At 33.6% G+C, this 18,321-nt stretch overlaps 1 protein-coding gene across 1 annotated transcript in view; it reads left to right on the top strand.

The window, feature by feature from the left end:
- Positions 1–18,321, top strand: part of LOC128550606 (protocadherin Fat 4-like) — a 30,470-nt gene that overhangs the window by 8,376 nt on the left and 3,773 nt on the right. Inside the window, exons 4-5 of the mRNA XM_053529900.1 lie at positions 8,447–8,550; positions 14,733–14,998. Of these exons, the coding sequence (XP_053385875.1) occupies positions 8,447–8,550; positions 14,733–14,998 (370 nt within the window). The remainder of the gene's footprint in view (positions 1–8,446; positions 8,551–14,732; positions 14,999–18,321) is intronic.

The following is an 18,321-nucleotide window of genomic DNA, read 5'->3' as shown; positions in this document are numbered from 1 at the left end:
GAATACTAATTGTTTTCTTATAAACGCTTTTTCTTCGTGCAGTTCAATATTAGACAAATAGTACAGAATTAAACAAATATTGAACTCGGTGCTGAGCTCCATCGAAAGCAGTCCAATATCAATATACAATTATACCGCGAGTACAAAAGAGATACGTCATGACAGTAATAACGTAAATACGAGGGTGTCCGAAAAATGATTCAACTGGGTCAGTATTTTGAGAACTGTGCTGATTTTATGAAGAAGTCCTGTTTATTATGAATATATGAATTCACATTTATTCGTTAACAACTACTCTCACTACTTCAGATAAAAACGGGTGTATTATGACCCTTATTTTAGGGTGTATATAAAGGTCACAAACATTTTAAGAGGACAACAATCTTTCGTTTAAACATTCTTCGTTGTTGAAGTGCTCTGTATTGTTTTATACAAATGCCTATTAAGATGTTTTTCTCCTTTGTAAATGTTGGTTTTTATGTTTTCTTGTTACATTATTTCTTGCATTAATTTACTCGTATTTCTATATTTTCATATACGTATTGTAACCTTATTTGTCACAGCTTACAAACGTCAGTCTTCACAGAATTTCTGCAAATTGAAATAAATTTGACGTAGTTGTTTCCTTTCTAATCGTGTAGTTATGACTGCCTCTTCAATCCATTTTTTGTGCTACGTAAACTCCTGTTCGTGTCATGTCTTTCCATACCAAGAGAGATACCTAGTTCCAAAAATGAAAGCTTGATAAGATTTTTGGTGACCCAATTACATAATTCCATTGTGGTTGTTTAATTATAGAGACCAAGTACATTTTATAGCCCCTCAAAACAAAGTGTCTGTTCAAAATCAGCTGGCAAAATAAAACTACATTTTATTGCTAGTGAATAAGAATGTACCCTTAACAAACATTTGTACTGAATATAGCTAAAATGTCTGTCTTTACAAGTGTGTTCCAATCCTATATCTAAGATGAACAATCGAAGTGTAGGCTGAATTTGCTTTCGAACATCCATCCTATTTAGATTAGAAGACCAAGCATAACAAAACTAAACTAAGTTATTAAGATATGAATCATCAACGACAAAATAACTTAAGATGGTCAGTTTGCAAGGCGTGTACAGACAAATGGCAGTTTAACAGACCTTTTAAAGTAGTCAATATAAATTCCTTATTTAAAGTTGCAGAGCGTTCCATAGCAATGGTCGGGTTGTCATAGAGTACGGTTCTAGTATTTGACACTAGTAATGAAACGATGCCTTTAGAAAGAATATTCCTGTCAGAAATGCTCGTGTACAGCCTTTTACATGACATTGTACTGTACTCTGTATCTCAGGGTAGTGTAGCACCGAAATATGACAGTAACTCTTCTTTCTAGTAAAATAATGGCAGCTACCAAGTAGTTAGTAATGTGTCTGGAATCATGCTTTTATTTGCACAGAATTACCCTCGATTAATCACCGCATTGAGATGCATCCATTAGATGATTCCTAAAGGTAGTGCTCGCTCAATTCTTGTTACACATTGTTTGGTTTAAATGGCATGTACAAATGTTCGAGACGCCACTTGCTATTTCACCTATTTGTTTAGTGTACATTGAGTAACTCTTTGGACAAAGTCCTTATCCCAGGGGTACATATTTAGCAGGACAGGCGCCGAAAATGCACACTCAAAGCAAATCGTTTGATTGTAGTCTCATAGATATGACATCTAAGCAGGTCCTTTGTCTGTGAAACATACTTGGTGTTCAAGACAATGTAATAATGCCCATAAGTCAATTGTGCCACGGGCTGCCGGCAGATCAGACAACACGATACCCATTACACAGTTTTGGCGAAGTGTCTGTTGATCAAGCACGAGATTTTCTGTATGCAGACTGCAGTCCTTCGTGTTTTTATCTAGATGGGGCACTTCACTGCCTTTTGCTTAACCTTTGAAATAAAAGAGAATATGAACGTCGAGTTTTCGCCGCGTGACCTCGCTGATTATCGTGTTTTCGCAGCATAACCTGGTCATTTATATAATTCAATAGTTGTGTTGTTTTCTCGGCGATGTCACAGGGGAAAGCACGAAATATAAGATGTTCGAGCGGGGTCGAGGAGCAAAAGCCGAGGTTTATGAAATAAAACGGCGGGGCGCGGGATATGAGCGGGGCGCAGGTCGCAAACACGCTAACTAGATTGATGCGGACCGAAAAAATGAAATATAAGAGACATAATGACGCGACTGCGCATTCTGATTACTTCGAATTATTGCCCAGATAATTTTCGCCGAGCTCCCCAGCTGATTGGCGGGTTTTGTAGAATGGTAGTGCTAAGGCATTCTTATGCAAAGAGTAGTATGCCCGGGAAAATGATGTTTAAATATCTTGAATTGTGACACTGGTAAATCAATGTACTTTATTCAAATTATCTAAAAATATAAACTATACACCTTTAGAAATCACTTAGTAACTAGATACCCTCATGCGTAAGTACGTTCGCACAATTTGCATTGCTTCTATATCGCATTGTTTAAAACCTTACTATAAATAGTTACAAAATGCCAGTGATAAACGATAATGACACAACGTGCCTCACGCTGCATAATCATGATTTTCCCGGATAACCTGAATAACGGCGCGTTTCGGCATCGTATATAGAAACGTCAATATAACCATTGAGAGGTTTCAGACTTGCCGTGGACGGCATTATGAACAAACAAGTGTCTTCAGTTGTCCAGTCAATTGTTCTGCATAATAGAATTCGCTTCAGCTGGTGATAGTATCTCGACATATGTCGCACATTTTATTAACTGTCGTCAACAGACTCAATTAAACCGAATCTTTAGTTTATTTAGAATATTTAGTTGCATGCTTACGAATGATATTTTGTAAATGTGATTATTCTGTAGAAATAAAACTTTGATTCTACAATGTGTCACTACATTAAAGTCCAGCTGAACACATCTCTAAATCTAATATGCCGAAAGTTATATTGATACATCTTAATACAAACTACTTGTACAACAGTGAGCTTTGCGGTTAAGAGCTTGTGTTGTCCTCGATGTTTGATCATGTCACATTTTTTCTATGTTTTATTCATATCTATAGGTACCCATACACTCATGCAAAACGGGGGTGGGGGTGCTATAAGAGAACTACATTCTTAGAGTTTGGCCTTTTTGGATTTTCTGTTTTTACACAAATTGACACGAGCCTCAATGTTTTGCTTAATATGACTTGCTTCCATTACCTGCTTATTTTGATTCGTTGCCAACTCATAATGTCGACTATAGGTGCACAGTTTATCTTTACCTCGTCAGAAATAAACTTTTTTTATTACAATATTACAAACATTACAAGCTGTCAGAAGAATTCTTGCAAATTGCATCTAACATGATATATTGATGTAACAATTTAATCTGTTTTGGTTATTTATACTTAACGTTAGAAAACTTTTGTTTTAAATTCTACTCTAAACGTATTATTGCGCATGTTTACAGTGTCCATACTATCTGCTTGTCTTTCATATTCATACGGATAGAATAGAATAAAGCGCTTAAGCGAGCTTAGTTAAGCATACGCAGGCAGTTATAATATATGACGAAAGTTGTTTCAACATACACAATTCATGAATACATATTTTCCTGTTTTTATTGCGTAACAAGTGCACTCAAGTACCTTCGTAAAGTTTGTGGACTTTATGATATGTTTGATTTTGGTCAAGTATCCGTGCATTGGTGCCATAAATTTTAAACCAATGATAAACAGCATTACAAAAAAAATCATGTTTTGAAAAGTCAATACGGATAAGGATTCCTTCTAAGCTTAACAAGTCTCTTAGGTAATAGATTACACAGCAACGCTAGCATTAAGTGGTAATCAGAGGAAATATATAGCTTGGTATAAATAACATGTAGCGGGGATATCAAGTAGTTAGATGTAACTACATTCCAGTTAATTGCGATTGAGTTACAGTTATCAACCCATTTACTTGCACAGGAGGCTTATTGCTAAATGAATCAGAGTAAATTTAAAAATGGACTAATGTTTGGTAGATTTCGTTACTAACAACATGTATAATTAAATCATGTTTGAAGTACATTTTAACCTAAATATCTATAAGAATTAGTTATGAACACAAAATGATTGTAATATTCAGATCATTCTTTAGTATCGCTAGTCTATATAGTTTTTAATGATATATGCATTTGCCTTCTGGCCAGAAGTTATTTTGATAAAAATATAAGGACTTACGCGTTTCTTTGTGCATCACTGTTGTTTATTTTTCGTAATAGTAATAACAAATGGGTACAATTAATCTGCAATATAGTACTTGAAAGGCTATAACTACAAGTTTGAAAGCATATAAAATATTCGTAGGATTCTGAATATGAAACGGTTTACTTGAAAGATAAATAGATGTTTAAAAAAATGCAGTAATTTAATCGTATTTTGAAGTTGACAACTTTTGGTGACTTTGGCGCTTTTCTTGTAATCATTTCAATATACACTTAAGAAATCATTTTAATATGTTATTAAATAAGTACTATGAACCATATCGCACGCCAACAATTTAAGATATTGAAATCAATTTTGTCGACTGAATATCAAAATCGTTTATAGATAACGGATTGTTTCAAATTGCATTTTTAAGAACTCATTCAGGGTATCATTAAACTATAACAGACTATAACGCACGTCAGTATTGTAAAACATTGAAAATAGTTTTGTCGACTGAATATCAAAATCGTTTATAGATAACGGATTGTTTCAAATTGCATTTTTAAGAACTCATTCAGGGTATCATTAAACTATAACAGACTATAACGCACGTCAGTATTGTAAAACATTGAAAATAGTTTTGTCGACTGAATATCCAAATCGTTTATAGACAAAAAGGATTATTTTAAATTACACTTTAAGAACACATTTAGTAAATACTAATTTATAACGTACGCCAATATGTTAAAATATAAAATACAGTTTTGTTGACCAGATAAATGAATTGTTATTTAGAAAATGTTTACTTATAATTTTCAATTTTAAAGTTAGAACTTACAAGACAAAAATGGGGTCAGTAAAACCAAAACTCTACTGACGTAATTAAAAGCAATGTATTCCTCAGTTTTATATTAGTTTTATTTTTATATGGCTTTCTAGACACATAATAAATAAATTACGGCCATATACATAGAAAATATACATTACCTGTTCAATAAAGCCTGTTGCTACCTCTTGAGAGTGTGTTGAAATTCCATCACAATCGCAAGGGTAATAATAAAGGAGAAGTGTAAGGGAAATCTGACTAGTCTCTATCCAAATTGAACGAATGCTTTTGGTTTTATCCATAAATAAAACATGTATGTCGCGGTTGCTTTGTGACAATTTTTATGTCAAAAATCTTCGTTCGGATATTCCAGTTTACAAGTTTTACTTCTAATTGAAACATACCTTACTATACCTTCGATATATAACAGTTAACAAACGCGCAATAAAGTTTCTTATTTATTTTGATAATTATTTAAAGATATAGAAGCTAAATGATTATGAACGTTTATGTTATCTTATCACCTACCCATAAGCTGATGCCTCTGTCGTCAACGTTTATTCTTCAATCTACAAACTTAAAATTACCATCAATTTTAACTAATGCATAACGTGTTTAAATGTATCTGCCTATTCTTTAAATGTTGGTTTGTCTAGAAAACCCCACCTCATTCACAGTTTGAGTGCGGAATTTCGCGAGCGTATTAATGTGTCTAAGTCTCACCTTTGTTACCCGGATAATACAAAATGATATGATAATTCCAAAATACTACAAACGGGATGAACTGTCAAACTTGGTCAGGACATTGTTTATTTCAATATTTTCTAATTACTCATTCTGATCGTTTAAAGTGTTATAACTGATTCAAAGTAGTTTACAAGCTGTACCATTTGCACTAAATAATTTGCATATCGGACATATTATTCACTTTGGAAACCCTTTAACAATGTTTATATTTTGCTTTTGAGAACGAGTTTGGCGATTCAAACCGTTGTCAACCTCATTTTATGGACTTTCGTTAATGAATGTTATTTTGTAATATTCAGTTAATATATAAACAATGATATGAACATGTAAGAAAGTTTTTATCTTAGATCAAATAACCCAAATTTATAAATATATAAGCATATGTATTAGTCGATGGATACTGACCAAAGTGTTCACAGAAATTTTGAAGATAAAGCCCAAAATGTTATATGGATAATAGTCAACATTGTAAACTGACACGAAAAAGAAACGCAACAAGTATTGTAATAGTTAATATTTATAACCTACTGATGTTTAGCCATACACATTTATATGTGTAATCAAAGTAAACATAACAGAAAAAAAAATTATCATCAAAAAAAATGAATATCATCTGAGATCATATTTCTTTCCATGCTTCAACGTCAGTGCAGTCAATAACGCGTATAGCCACCATTTCTCTGTATGCCAGCCTATACAAGGGTGGACTTGAAGGTGGAATTTATTGTTGCCCATACTATGACTCTGCCACTATTGTACGGATAAACCTCACGCACACAGTTATTTGCGAAACGTTCGTTGCGGCGTCTGTATATTCTGAATTCAGTTCCCCACTGACGTCGTCGGTTATTTAGAGCTCAGCGTTGCTTTTCTTGACGATGACGAGAGCCTGACATCGAGTTGGACGACGGAAAGGAATCCCGCGTTTACGCAAACAACCTATGACTGTGTCACGGTGAATTGGTCGTCCGGGATTTTCAATTACAACATGTGACGTGGATTGTCACAAACACAAAGCTGTCACGTAAATGACGTTGACGTATCATATTATCTTGATGTATGCTTGTCAGACGCGGTGCAACTGAACGTGGACGGTCACCAGCTGTAACTGTAATGTTAACGTCAAAATTGTTAATTTTGAAACATTGTATCTGTGAAATTCCACCGGTTAAAAGTCCCAAAATTCGATTTCTCTCTGCCATATTTAGCCTTGGTATTTGAACAAGAAATTTAATCGGTGTTGAGTATACTCCTTGTAAATGAGGCAATGTATAGATTAACTTTATGCATCGAGGCGTGTCTGCTCTTTTAGGTCATAACAATACTGCGGTATACACCGAAAATAGCGGTTAAGTCACGCCTAATTGGCGTTGAATTATACACAGAAAAGTTTGTATTGAATAACCTCGTGGTAAAATAGCACGAGTTTCACGAGCATTTTGTGCAGCGCCATTTAGATGACCGGAAGCGAAATATGGAATATAAGTATTGATATATGCTCTATCTGTCTATCTATCTTCCGTGAAACGTCGAACCCCTTGCGGGGACGTAGACGTTTTGCGCGTCAAAATTATTAAGAGAAAGAGAATAGTGATAAAAACTTAGAGTTAAAGAAACTAAAAAATAACTTTGGTGAAATAAAAGGTTAAAACTTGAGTTTGCAGGATAACTAGGGCGAGACATGTTCAAGGCTGCAAACTGCAGCACTGAACTGCTCTAGGGTAGGGAGGTGGGCGACACTGGGGGGAAGTTGGTTACAATGGTACACAGTTCTCGGAAAATAAGAGTACTTGTAAGAGTCTGTGGTTGCAGTAATTAACCTATAGCTTAGGGAATGGCCATAGCGGACACAACGGGTCATTGTGGTAAGGTAATCTATGATTAGGATAGCAACCAGATCATGATGAATCTTATAGAAGAGTGATAACCTAGAATCTATACGCCTATAATCCAGTTGACGAAGGTTTAGGGAGTGTAGCATATCTGTTACACTGGAAGTACGGCCATAGTCAGTCTTGATCCAACGAGCGGCTTTCCTTTGGACACTTTCAATTTGGTCTATCTGGGTTTGGGAGTGGGGCGACCATACCTCAGAGGCATATTCAAGCTGGAATCGGACTAGAGTCTGGTAAGCAATGTTCTTAATGGGTTGGGATTTGACCTTAATGTTTCTTCGTAAGAACCCTAGGGTTTGGTTAGCTTTTTTGGTTGACCTATTTATGTGATTGTCCCATGATAGGTCATTTGAGATATCCACGCCTAGGTATTTAACTGAGCTGACCGATTCAAGTTGGACTCCATGTAGGTAATATAGTAGGCTCTTAAAACGAAATGGTGAGGAAATATAATTGTTGCGTTTATTTTTCGTGTAAGTTTAGTTTGATATTTACATATGGTGTTCTTCAGGTAGAATTTTGTATATTAGATAAGTATACGCATGAAATGTGGTAACTTATTGATGTAGCACGCTCAATGCAATGTAGTGTACAGGTGGTCAGTACCAGATTTTCTTGAAACATTTCATTATCAGTCGTCGCACTTTTAACAGAATGTAACAATTTTGGTTTGTTTCAGTTTTTACCACGCATAAAATTGCTCTTTGTAAATAATTGCTTGTCAACTAGTAAACAAGGTTCAGACTTCTTGAAACTTGTACACATCTTTAATTACAGGTATTCATTCCAGAATAGAGATGGATGAAATAGATAACATTGACGAACAGGTAGAGTTGGCTCCTTTGTTGAAGTTTCAACAACTGATGAGTACCCTCATAAATGTACGGTTTCTGGAAAGGCGTATAAGCACAGCCAGTCTCTCATCAGAGAGGTTTTGGTGTACCACTATGTACACCTAGATATTCAGAATGTGAACAGGGTTTGTGCTATTAGTGATTATAAAAGGTAGTTGACAATCAAATACATGTTTACTTTATATGGAATATAGAGATCGTGGGGTAAAAAGGGACAGCGGGGGAAATAATACTTATGCACATGTGTACTTGAAACAAGGAAGGTGCAAGTTGCACACTGTGCCTGTTACCAGCATAAATATGTTAACAGGCTGATATCATCATGTTTTTACAAAGTAATTTATCAAAACATGTCCACGCACACAAAAGTGGTCAAGCTGTTATGGGATGTCAATGAAAAAAAATCAATATTGGCTATTATCAACTTTCAAGGACAACACATGTAGAGCGTTATCCATGGTCATTTTTGGCTGTTATCCATTTTTCATACATAGATCAATATAAATGGTTTTGACATTAAAACGGCAGAAGTAGACAACTTACTGTAAACTATGACAGATAATGAAATGGTAGAGTCATACTTACAGTGAATTACAAGCGGGTAAAACAATTCTAAATATTTTTTTATGATTTTTCAAACTAAACTTACATGGTTTTTGTAAACTATTTAACATATTGTGTATTGTATTCACATGCTCAGTGCAATGTATTATACACGTGGTCAGTAAGAGAGGTCTTGGTGTACCAATATGTACACCTACACTGCACCTAGGTATTCAGAATGTGAACAGGGTTTGTGTTATTAGTGATTATAAAAGGTAGTTGACAATCAAATATATGTATGTATTTTATATGGAATATGGAGACCGTGGGATAAAAAGGGACAGCGAGGGGAAATAATACTTATGCATATGTGTACTTGATACCAGGAAGGTGTTGTTACAAAGAAATTTATCAAAACATGTCCACGCACACAAAACTGGTCAATCTGTAATGGGATGTCAATGAAAAAAAAAACAATTTTGGTTATTATCCACTTTCAAAGACAACGCATGTAGGGCATTATCCATTATCATTTTTGGCCATTATCCATTTTTCATACACAGATAAATATAAATGGTTTTGACATTAAAACGGCAAAAGTAAACAATTTACTGAAAACTATGACAGATAGTGAAATGGTAGAGTCGTATATACAGTGAATTACAAGCATGAAAAACAATTCTAAATATTTTTTTATGATTTTTCAAACTAAACTTACATGGTTTTTGTAAACTATTTAACATATTGTGTATTGTATTCACAAAAATACAGTAAAATAGTTTGAGTTCCATTGAAACAAATCGCCATTCGTTCTTTTTGCAACATCTGGGGGTTAAAATCACTTATCAAGCCACAGCAACTTACCGAAAAACGTGAAATTTTCAAAATCGTTTATCGGCCATTTTATAGCATGTTGGAGTTATCACATCATTTTGTATTATCCGGGTAACAAGGGTGAGTCTATACTTAGAAAGTTAATCTAGAACAGTAAAGAATTGCACAGCCGATATAGTCTCATATTGATTCTAAGAGATTTCTGTTGATGGTTTAAGCTTATATCTTGTCTTTCAGTAATGTTATTCAGCTTCATTTATAATAAGAGTTAGAACACTTGTACATTTATTGGAGAGGTCTACCAAGACCTTTCTATAGTGTTGGCTTTCAAACTAGGAGGATTTAGACTAATCTACCAATTTTACGGCGTTAGATTTCATTTTCTAGCGCAAATTACGGTGAACCAGTCTAAAATGGCACAATGCCTTTGCGCACAAGTAAGTTTTGAAATCCTCTTAGACGAAAATAATTGTTCGTTTAAAATAAAGAAATATAGTGTAATACTTTGTTACAAATGTTGGAAACGGTTCATTTATTAACGAAATAAATATATAGATATTTATTTACTATTCTGTTTTCGCAGTATTCAAAAATATACATAGGAATTGAATCACATTAAAATGTATTTCATTCAGTTAAATGAATTTATTGTTTCACTAGCGGGTTCGTTTGCCCCATTCGGAAGATCTGCCGGAATGAGAAGAGTTCCTCCGAGCTTCGATAGTCGGAGATGTTAATCACGTGATCGAAACAAGGTGGCAATTCGACATATAAACTTTACAAACTGAGTAATAGACTAGAACAAATAAAATGTTCAGAATTTCTTTTTCAAATAGCACATTAATAATAGGAGAATGTAGGTTAATCATGTTATGTCGGAAATAGTTTGTATTATCTAATGTTTACATGTTTGTTATAATCGACGCTAAATAAAGTTTATCATAACTTAATAAAAAATCTCTGAAAAATAATACATTAGAAGAAAAGAATGATATATTTTTTCACTTCCGACAAACGTCCGTTCGATTGGGATCTTCTTCTAAGCTTTTCTAAAGCTCCTCGGAAACTATTCTCTTGGGCGTAAACGAACGGGGCAGTTGACAAATAAGCCTGCCAGGTGAGGTTCTCGCAAGAACTGGTAACATGCTAATTTGATAGCTTCCACCAAGGCCAAGTTCAGTGTACAATTATTGCAGTGGTAGCTTTTGAACATTTTTAAATGCAATTCATTAACTATGAAATGCTTAGGCCTACTGTCGGACTGGCGGTTGATCATAAGCTGAAGATGACTTATTTATTCTGAGGTCATTAGGTCATGTTCACAGTGACTATGACCCCTAATAGGTTACAGTGACCTGCAACAAGGAAACTGTTTTTCGTCTATAGCACAACCTATAATATAACCAGAGACATAGATAACGATTGTGATCTACGTCACTGATATAACTTAAAAAGAAGCAACACTGGACCTCTCCTAGGTTTCTTTTTTAAAAGAAGCCTACTTGTTGTTTATAGATTTCCTTTTGGCAGAGTAAATTTAGCTTTCTTCAATTAAGCACATACCGTATAGTGGGTTAATTCTGCGGGTTTTTATTTTTGCTAAATTTGCGGATCGAGGCTGTCACGCAGAAATAAATTCCGCAGATTTAAACTATCAGCAGAAATTTTTGACGCAGAAATAAAGTTTGATATATCGCTTATATAATGACCCGTTATCTTTATCTTAGGATTTTTTTGTCTTCTCTCCAGTTTTTCACACCGTATCGATTGTGGTTGATTGCTTTTGTTATTATATCAATGTATTGTCCACGAATGAATGGTTACCGCTCAGGGCGAGTAATCATTACTAGTGTATACATGTATATCACAAAACACGCTAAGTTTATAGAAAGTTTGGAAAACACTTTTTGAATTTGGAATTATTAAAATGAGCATCTTACGATACTTTAAAAAGAAAGACTCTATTCCCGATGGGGATTGGGGCACTTTCAGAGCTGTTGGGGACAGGAGTTCTGGAAGAATTTAATAGCGAGATGCGAAACATAACTTGTAAGTTTTACACTTTATTTTATCATCAATACTTTTTAAATAAATTTTATTCTTTGTATATTTCAATTAGCATAACACTTTTCATGAGAATGTAACTATCACATACACGATATTATGTTATAATGCCAGGTTCGAGAAAATACAAAAAAAATTAAATAACAATCATACATGTAAATATTGAAAATCGGTATTTACTTCCTGTTTATGCAATACGCAAACATTAATTCCTGCTTTTCTCGAAGGTCGCAAAAATAAAAACAGCAGAAATAAACTAGGCCCATTTTAAGACAAAACCGCAGAATTTTTTGCCCGCAGAATTAACCCGCTATACGGTAGACCATATGTTTTCTACAAATTTACGCTTCCTGCCATTACATTTGATATTCATATTTTCTCATGCTTAATGTATTTGACTTTGATACCGAATTCTAATGTCTTATAAAACCAATCAAAATGCAGTATAACTGTGTAGCATATGTTCTTGTCTAACGAGATATAAACACGCCAATTATGATGTAACAATCATTCTGATTGGCTGCAAAGCTTTACGCCAGTGTGCCGTTGTTGCTAAATTCGCATTATAATGTACAAATGCAAGGTTTTGGACTTATGCCTGGACTTGTTTCATGAACACCTGCAGTAGACAAGGGAACCCCAATGCTGTGTTTCTAATATGTGTTTATGTTACAAACCAGTCCATGGAAACTGCCGGGATCTACGATATAAAGAGGCACCGAATTTAAACAACTGTCAAGCCGGGCTGTCTAAAAGTAATAGGTAGACCTAATATTTGATTTTTTAAGTTTAATTAGCTACACAGAAAAAAATAAAGATTAATTCAAGTGGCTTTGTCTGTTTTGCTTTTGCTGTTTTCTTGCACTGTACAGGTAAGATGTTTATTCAATTATTGCTGTTCAGTATTATAATTTAAATGTTTGATATATAATTTCGTTATTTAAACTGTTAATCTTCCCTCATTTCGTCCATATTATCTTGTTTCTTGTCGTTGTTTTGTGTTCATTTTGACAAGCCTCACTCATTTGAGTATCTACAGAAAAAAGGAGCACCGACTAGTTCAAATAAGAACTCTCAAACATTAAACATATCGTATAAATTTAGAATACTTTGCGATATAAAATTGTTACTTCGATAATGACTTGCATATCAATCCATCTCAAACTTTAACATTAAATTTTGACTTATTTTACAATTCTTAAAATAGATTCCACTGAAAATTATGATGTTCATTTTGCTTGAACCGCATAGGAATACTAGTAGGCGCAAATGTTACGTAAACGCTACTTAACGATAACGTGATTGCATGTAATCCATAGCAGTTGTTCTGTCTGTTCAAATACAGAAAAGATATGTGCAAATACTTGTTAACAAATGGAACGGGAATATAGTGTAATTTTCAGAAATGAAATATGACTTGTGAATTTAATCATGAATCACTTGCGCAATTCATGGATTTACGGAAAATTTTCAATCGTTTATTTCGCATGACCTGTGTTAATAACGAAATCATAACTTCATTTAGCACCAACTGAGGCCGTTAAATTTCGTATAAGTATTCAATGATTAGAATATTTTTGAGCTTAAATCTGGAATATAATCGATGACTACTCACAGTTATTTATTCTTGAAATTGCTAAATGCATAAAAAGGCTATTCGTTTTACTGAGAAAGAAATAATTTTCCTCAACTGAACACCATTTGCAGTATTTGAAAATCTGAAATATGTTGTTCGTGAGAAAAAGATTTTCTGATCTTACAAGTAGGAAAAACAAATGGATACGTATAATTTACATAACAAAACGACCGCGAAATTTCGGAAATTATGAAATTTAGTGAAACATGTGAACAATTACTTTTGTTTACATTGATGTCTAAGCAATGTAAATTGCCAAAATATGTAGCATGAAAATCTAACATTATACGTTTCTAAAGGCACCCGTCATAAACTACTTTACCGTCAAACACACGTTGCGAAATTATAATTCTAGAAAGGATTGAAAAGTTTATGATTGAGGATTCCTTTATAAAGCATACTGAAGATGAATGTCAATGGAATTCTTTGGGTTTATAGAATTCTATTTCATTTTACCGTAAAATGCATAGATTCTTATGTCAGTTCAGCTATTATGCACGCCTTTACCTTTATCGAGGTTTATGTTTTATTAATATTCCCGATTGTAATAATTCATAACCATCCTATTATGTGAAGTTCAAATCAGTGATTATTTTTTTTTTTTTTTTATTTTTCACTATATAATATTAGAAATATTTCACAGCAATATCTTAATAATCCAATGAAAATCATGTATTAAAAAGTGAATATGAATTCATCACATTCAAACACTTGATAAATAACAGCGACAGCGCTAATGACCACAATCATGTTGGGAATGAAATAAAAGACATGTATCGTCAGAGGTCCCTCAATTTAAAAAAAAGAGTAAAATACATGTTGATAAAGCAAGAACTAAATTAAAAACTATAAACGGTGGTTCAAGTGAAGCTCTAAATGTAAATGTGATAAATTCGTGACCAGATATTAATATGGAAACCATCTGGTTCAAATATAGTGTTGATAATAAAGACAAGACTACAAACTTTGCCTAATTTGTTCATGAAGTTCCTCGTATTCAGTTTAGTACAATTGTTTTGCGCATGTATATCGGAAGTGTCATAAAACGTTGAGATAGAAATCCACGAAACACAGTACGGAAAGTTAAATCTATCTTTTCTTTTTCATTTTCTAAACTATTTTTATTGAGCAGTGTCTGCATCTAATTACAGATGCCACAATCACGGGATGGACTACCCCTACTATAGAAGCGGCAGTTGGCACTGGAACGCTAACTGTGTCCGAATCCCAAGCTACTTTAACAACAATAACAACGTATGTTGCAGTCACAAGTGCTACTTCTATTACATACGCATTCGCATCTGCAGTAGCTCCTTTTGACTTATCCTCAACTGGTGTATTGACGATCACTGCTAACCTGGACGCCGATACAACTTCCTCTTACACGCTCAATGTTGTGTAAGTTTCAACTAAATTTCATTTGTACAAGATAATGATAGACTGACAGTTAAGTCAATGCCCATTTAATGAACTCGGTCCTGAAATGTGTTATGCTTTTTCCTCACATGAAGTGACTTGATCAAACCAAGCTTGCGTTTATCTCGCCTGGTTGTGTTATACATGTATGTTGTAAAATGATCTTTCTAAAGATGTGTTTCAGAACTATACATATTAAGTATTGGTAATGTATGTTTTTTCACGAAGGCTAAATAAGTAATAGAGGTCGAATCACACAAACCGTGAAGAAATTTTAAATATCATGACAAAAATTTACGTATTAATTTTTATTTCTTGCTCAGTTGATTAGGTTCGACTGGTCCAGCATACATCTCCTTGCCTGGCTATTTATTTACAATTGAAATAACATAAGAACGACAAGTCTCGTGAATCTTACTTATTCATTTGTCTTGCTTACATTTCATAAAATACACATGTAAGTATGTACTTTGGCCTTGTAAATTGGTATTTTGTATTTTGACACAACTGGCAAAGGACAAATTGATAGACCAGTATGAAATCTTAAACAAAAACACATTTATATTTAATGAGTTGGACGCATCATTACATGAATCAAAAACGCCTAAGTATGAATTCATGGTTTTAATAATCTGGACTTTCAAATGACACTGGTGTTGACACTTGTTTTGATCTTTGAAAATAAAACCACAAATTCTTTCTAAACAAAAATTTCTAATTTCAAGTTTCTTATGGTGTTTTAATGATTTTGGCAGCATCGTAAATTGAAGTCTCAGGATTGCTTTCAGTGTGTTTATTTTCTTAAGAAAATATATTAACTAACTCACATCTGTTGTTGTATAATAGGACAATCTATCGTTCCAAACGAGGCATAGTCATAAAAAAAGACCTGCAAACGTTTTGAGACAGTATCAAAACCGGATAATGCATAAAGAATATTTAATTTAGCTTTTAAGTGATGCATGGGCGGCTGTTTTTTATGTGGCTTTTTCTGTTCGAGTTTTGTCCTTCTTTTTATGCTTTAAGGACGGCTTGCTACGGAATGAGTATGTAACAGAACGTTTGGAATGGCCAAAAGACGCTACAGCTAACAACTAGCGAACTGATTTACTGTAGAAAACACCTGATTGTCCCAGTGCCTGTTGCACGTAACATTATCCCTTTGTAGTTTTTTAATGCATCTGCGGCAAACAAATGCATAACATAATCAGCTTTCTCATGGATGCTATAAATTGCTGAATGTATGTATCGTTGTGCATGTTTCTTTCATTGATTATCTGACTGTGATACAGTCTCTGCGTCTGCAGGGATTAGCATGAAGATAGCCTTGATTTATGACACTGCGTCATTTAATACAAGTTAATGTTCCACATGTTGTAACATACTTTACACTTTTGGAACAATACATTGTCATGTTATAAAATAAAGGCATCATGCTGTAAATCAGTAAATCGAGCCAGAAAAACAATCTAGTTTCTCAAGGAGATAGACAGCTTAAAAACACCCCAACTACCCGATTATAACGCTTCTCGAATGTCCTTATATCCATTTATTAATGAGGGGAGGCCATGTTTGGGGAGAGGCATTATTTGGTTCCTGGAATTGCTTAATCTTGTTTACACGGAATGGACCAAGAGTGATGACATTTGTGTTCCACTATGGTGTACCTTTGTGGAACCAATTAAATGCCACTGCAAGAACACAATTATGCATAGGGAATGTGAATCTGTCGAACAAATTTACTGTATGTACAGTTATGTCATTGTGAAGGGGTTTGTACTTAAGAGAGAAATACTGGAAAACTTATTACATTTCTCAGATATATATTGTAAGGGTACAAATCTCAGTCTCTTTTATTTTACGTGTCTTTAGAGGTGTCTTTTGATTTGAAAACATGATAATGTCATATACTGTTATGTAACAACCAAAAGATTTAGGGAGTTTAATTTGGTGTTTAAATGTAAAAACAACTACAAAAGCATATAAAAAAAACAATCCTTAAAGGGGCCTTACGTTTTAAGGTAAATCTATTGCCATAATAATAACATGTATACAGCTAATATTTACGTCAAATTAAACCAAATACAGCGTTATCATTGTTAAAACAATGTAAGAATGAAACTAGTACAGAATAGGAATGAAAATTGAATATCCAAAACTGACAAGGCTAACTATTCATGTACAAGTTGGTGCATGTAAGCATATTACATAAGATATCTCGAGGACCTAAAAACGTAAATATTTTTTTATCTTTTGATATTTTATACATGATATACATAGTCAGTTCATGTATTCATGTTTAGTTTTTCATGATTAAAATGAGTTAATTTTCCCTCTGAATAATTAAATGAGTTTTCTTCAACAATTTCCCCTTTTAGGACCTCATATCATTTTATCGGAGGCATGTTTGTTGAAAGTGTACACAATGTAATTCAATAAATTTTGTGTCAAGGGCTATAATTGGTTAAGGTAATGAATTAATGTTTTGGATATTGTTTTAAATATATTTGATTGAAATAAATAGAATACTATTCCCGTTTTGGGTCTCATTTTAGGGTTTTTCAAACCGACACATCGTTTTTATAATCCTGTTTTTATTCAGCATACTTCATAATAATTGTAGTTAAATGCAAATGTTCATGCTTTCTTCGTCAAGAATATCTCTTTATAGTCTGTTTTAACATTCAACATACAGTAAGCATCTATTTACGTCCCTTTTAGTGCGTACCTTGAGAATTATGACCATTGTTGGTCAAATTTCGTATATTTGTAATACCTAATGGTTATTGGTCCATGTCTGTGATATATTAAATAAAATATTATATAAAATGTTACTTTATACATACATTATTGTTTAAAGGAAAAACTATTTTTAACCTCCCTTTTTTAAATTTATTTAAAAGGATTTTTCAGGGCAGATAGAGCGTGTCTCCTCCTCTTGTAGGATTTGGGATACCTTAAAGTAATTTCATGCAAATTTTGGTGCTTTCTTCACAAACGAAAGCATCTTTGCCATATTTTGTTTCATATCTTATACAATGTATCATCCTACAAATAATTGCATTACAAATTACAAAACAACCCATTCGGATTGCATTACAAATACATATATTGTTGAGAAGTTCATTTTAATTGCAGATGAAACAGGGATTGTAGTGCCAAAATATTAACATTCTAACTAATGATCATTTAAGAAATCAAATAAGGTAGTGGACCCGTAATATTAATTTTGCAATTTCCGTAATCTCTATATCGGCATTCTCCTGTTTTCCGTATTTTCGACTGTCATTACGATTCCACTGTCT

The sequence above is a fragment of the Mercenaria mercenaria genome, chromosome 18, assembly GCF_021730395.1.
Source record: "Mercenaria mercenaria strain notata chromosome 18, MADL_Memer_1, whole genome shotgun sequence".
In the NCBI taxonomy this organism is placed as follows: domain Eukaryota; kingdom Metazoa; phylum Mollusca; class Bivalvia; order Venerida; family Veneridae; genus Mercenaria; species Mercenaria mercenaria.
This window is presented reverse-complemented; position numbering and strand designations above follow the sequence as displayed.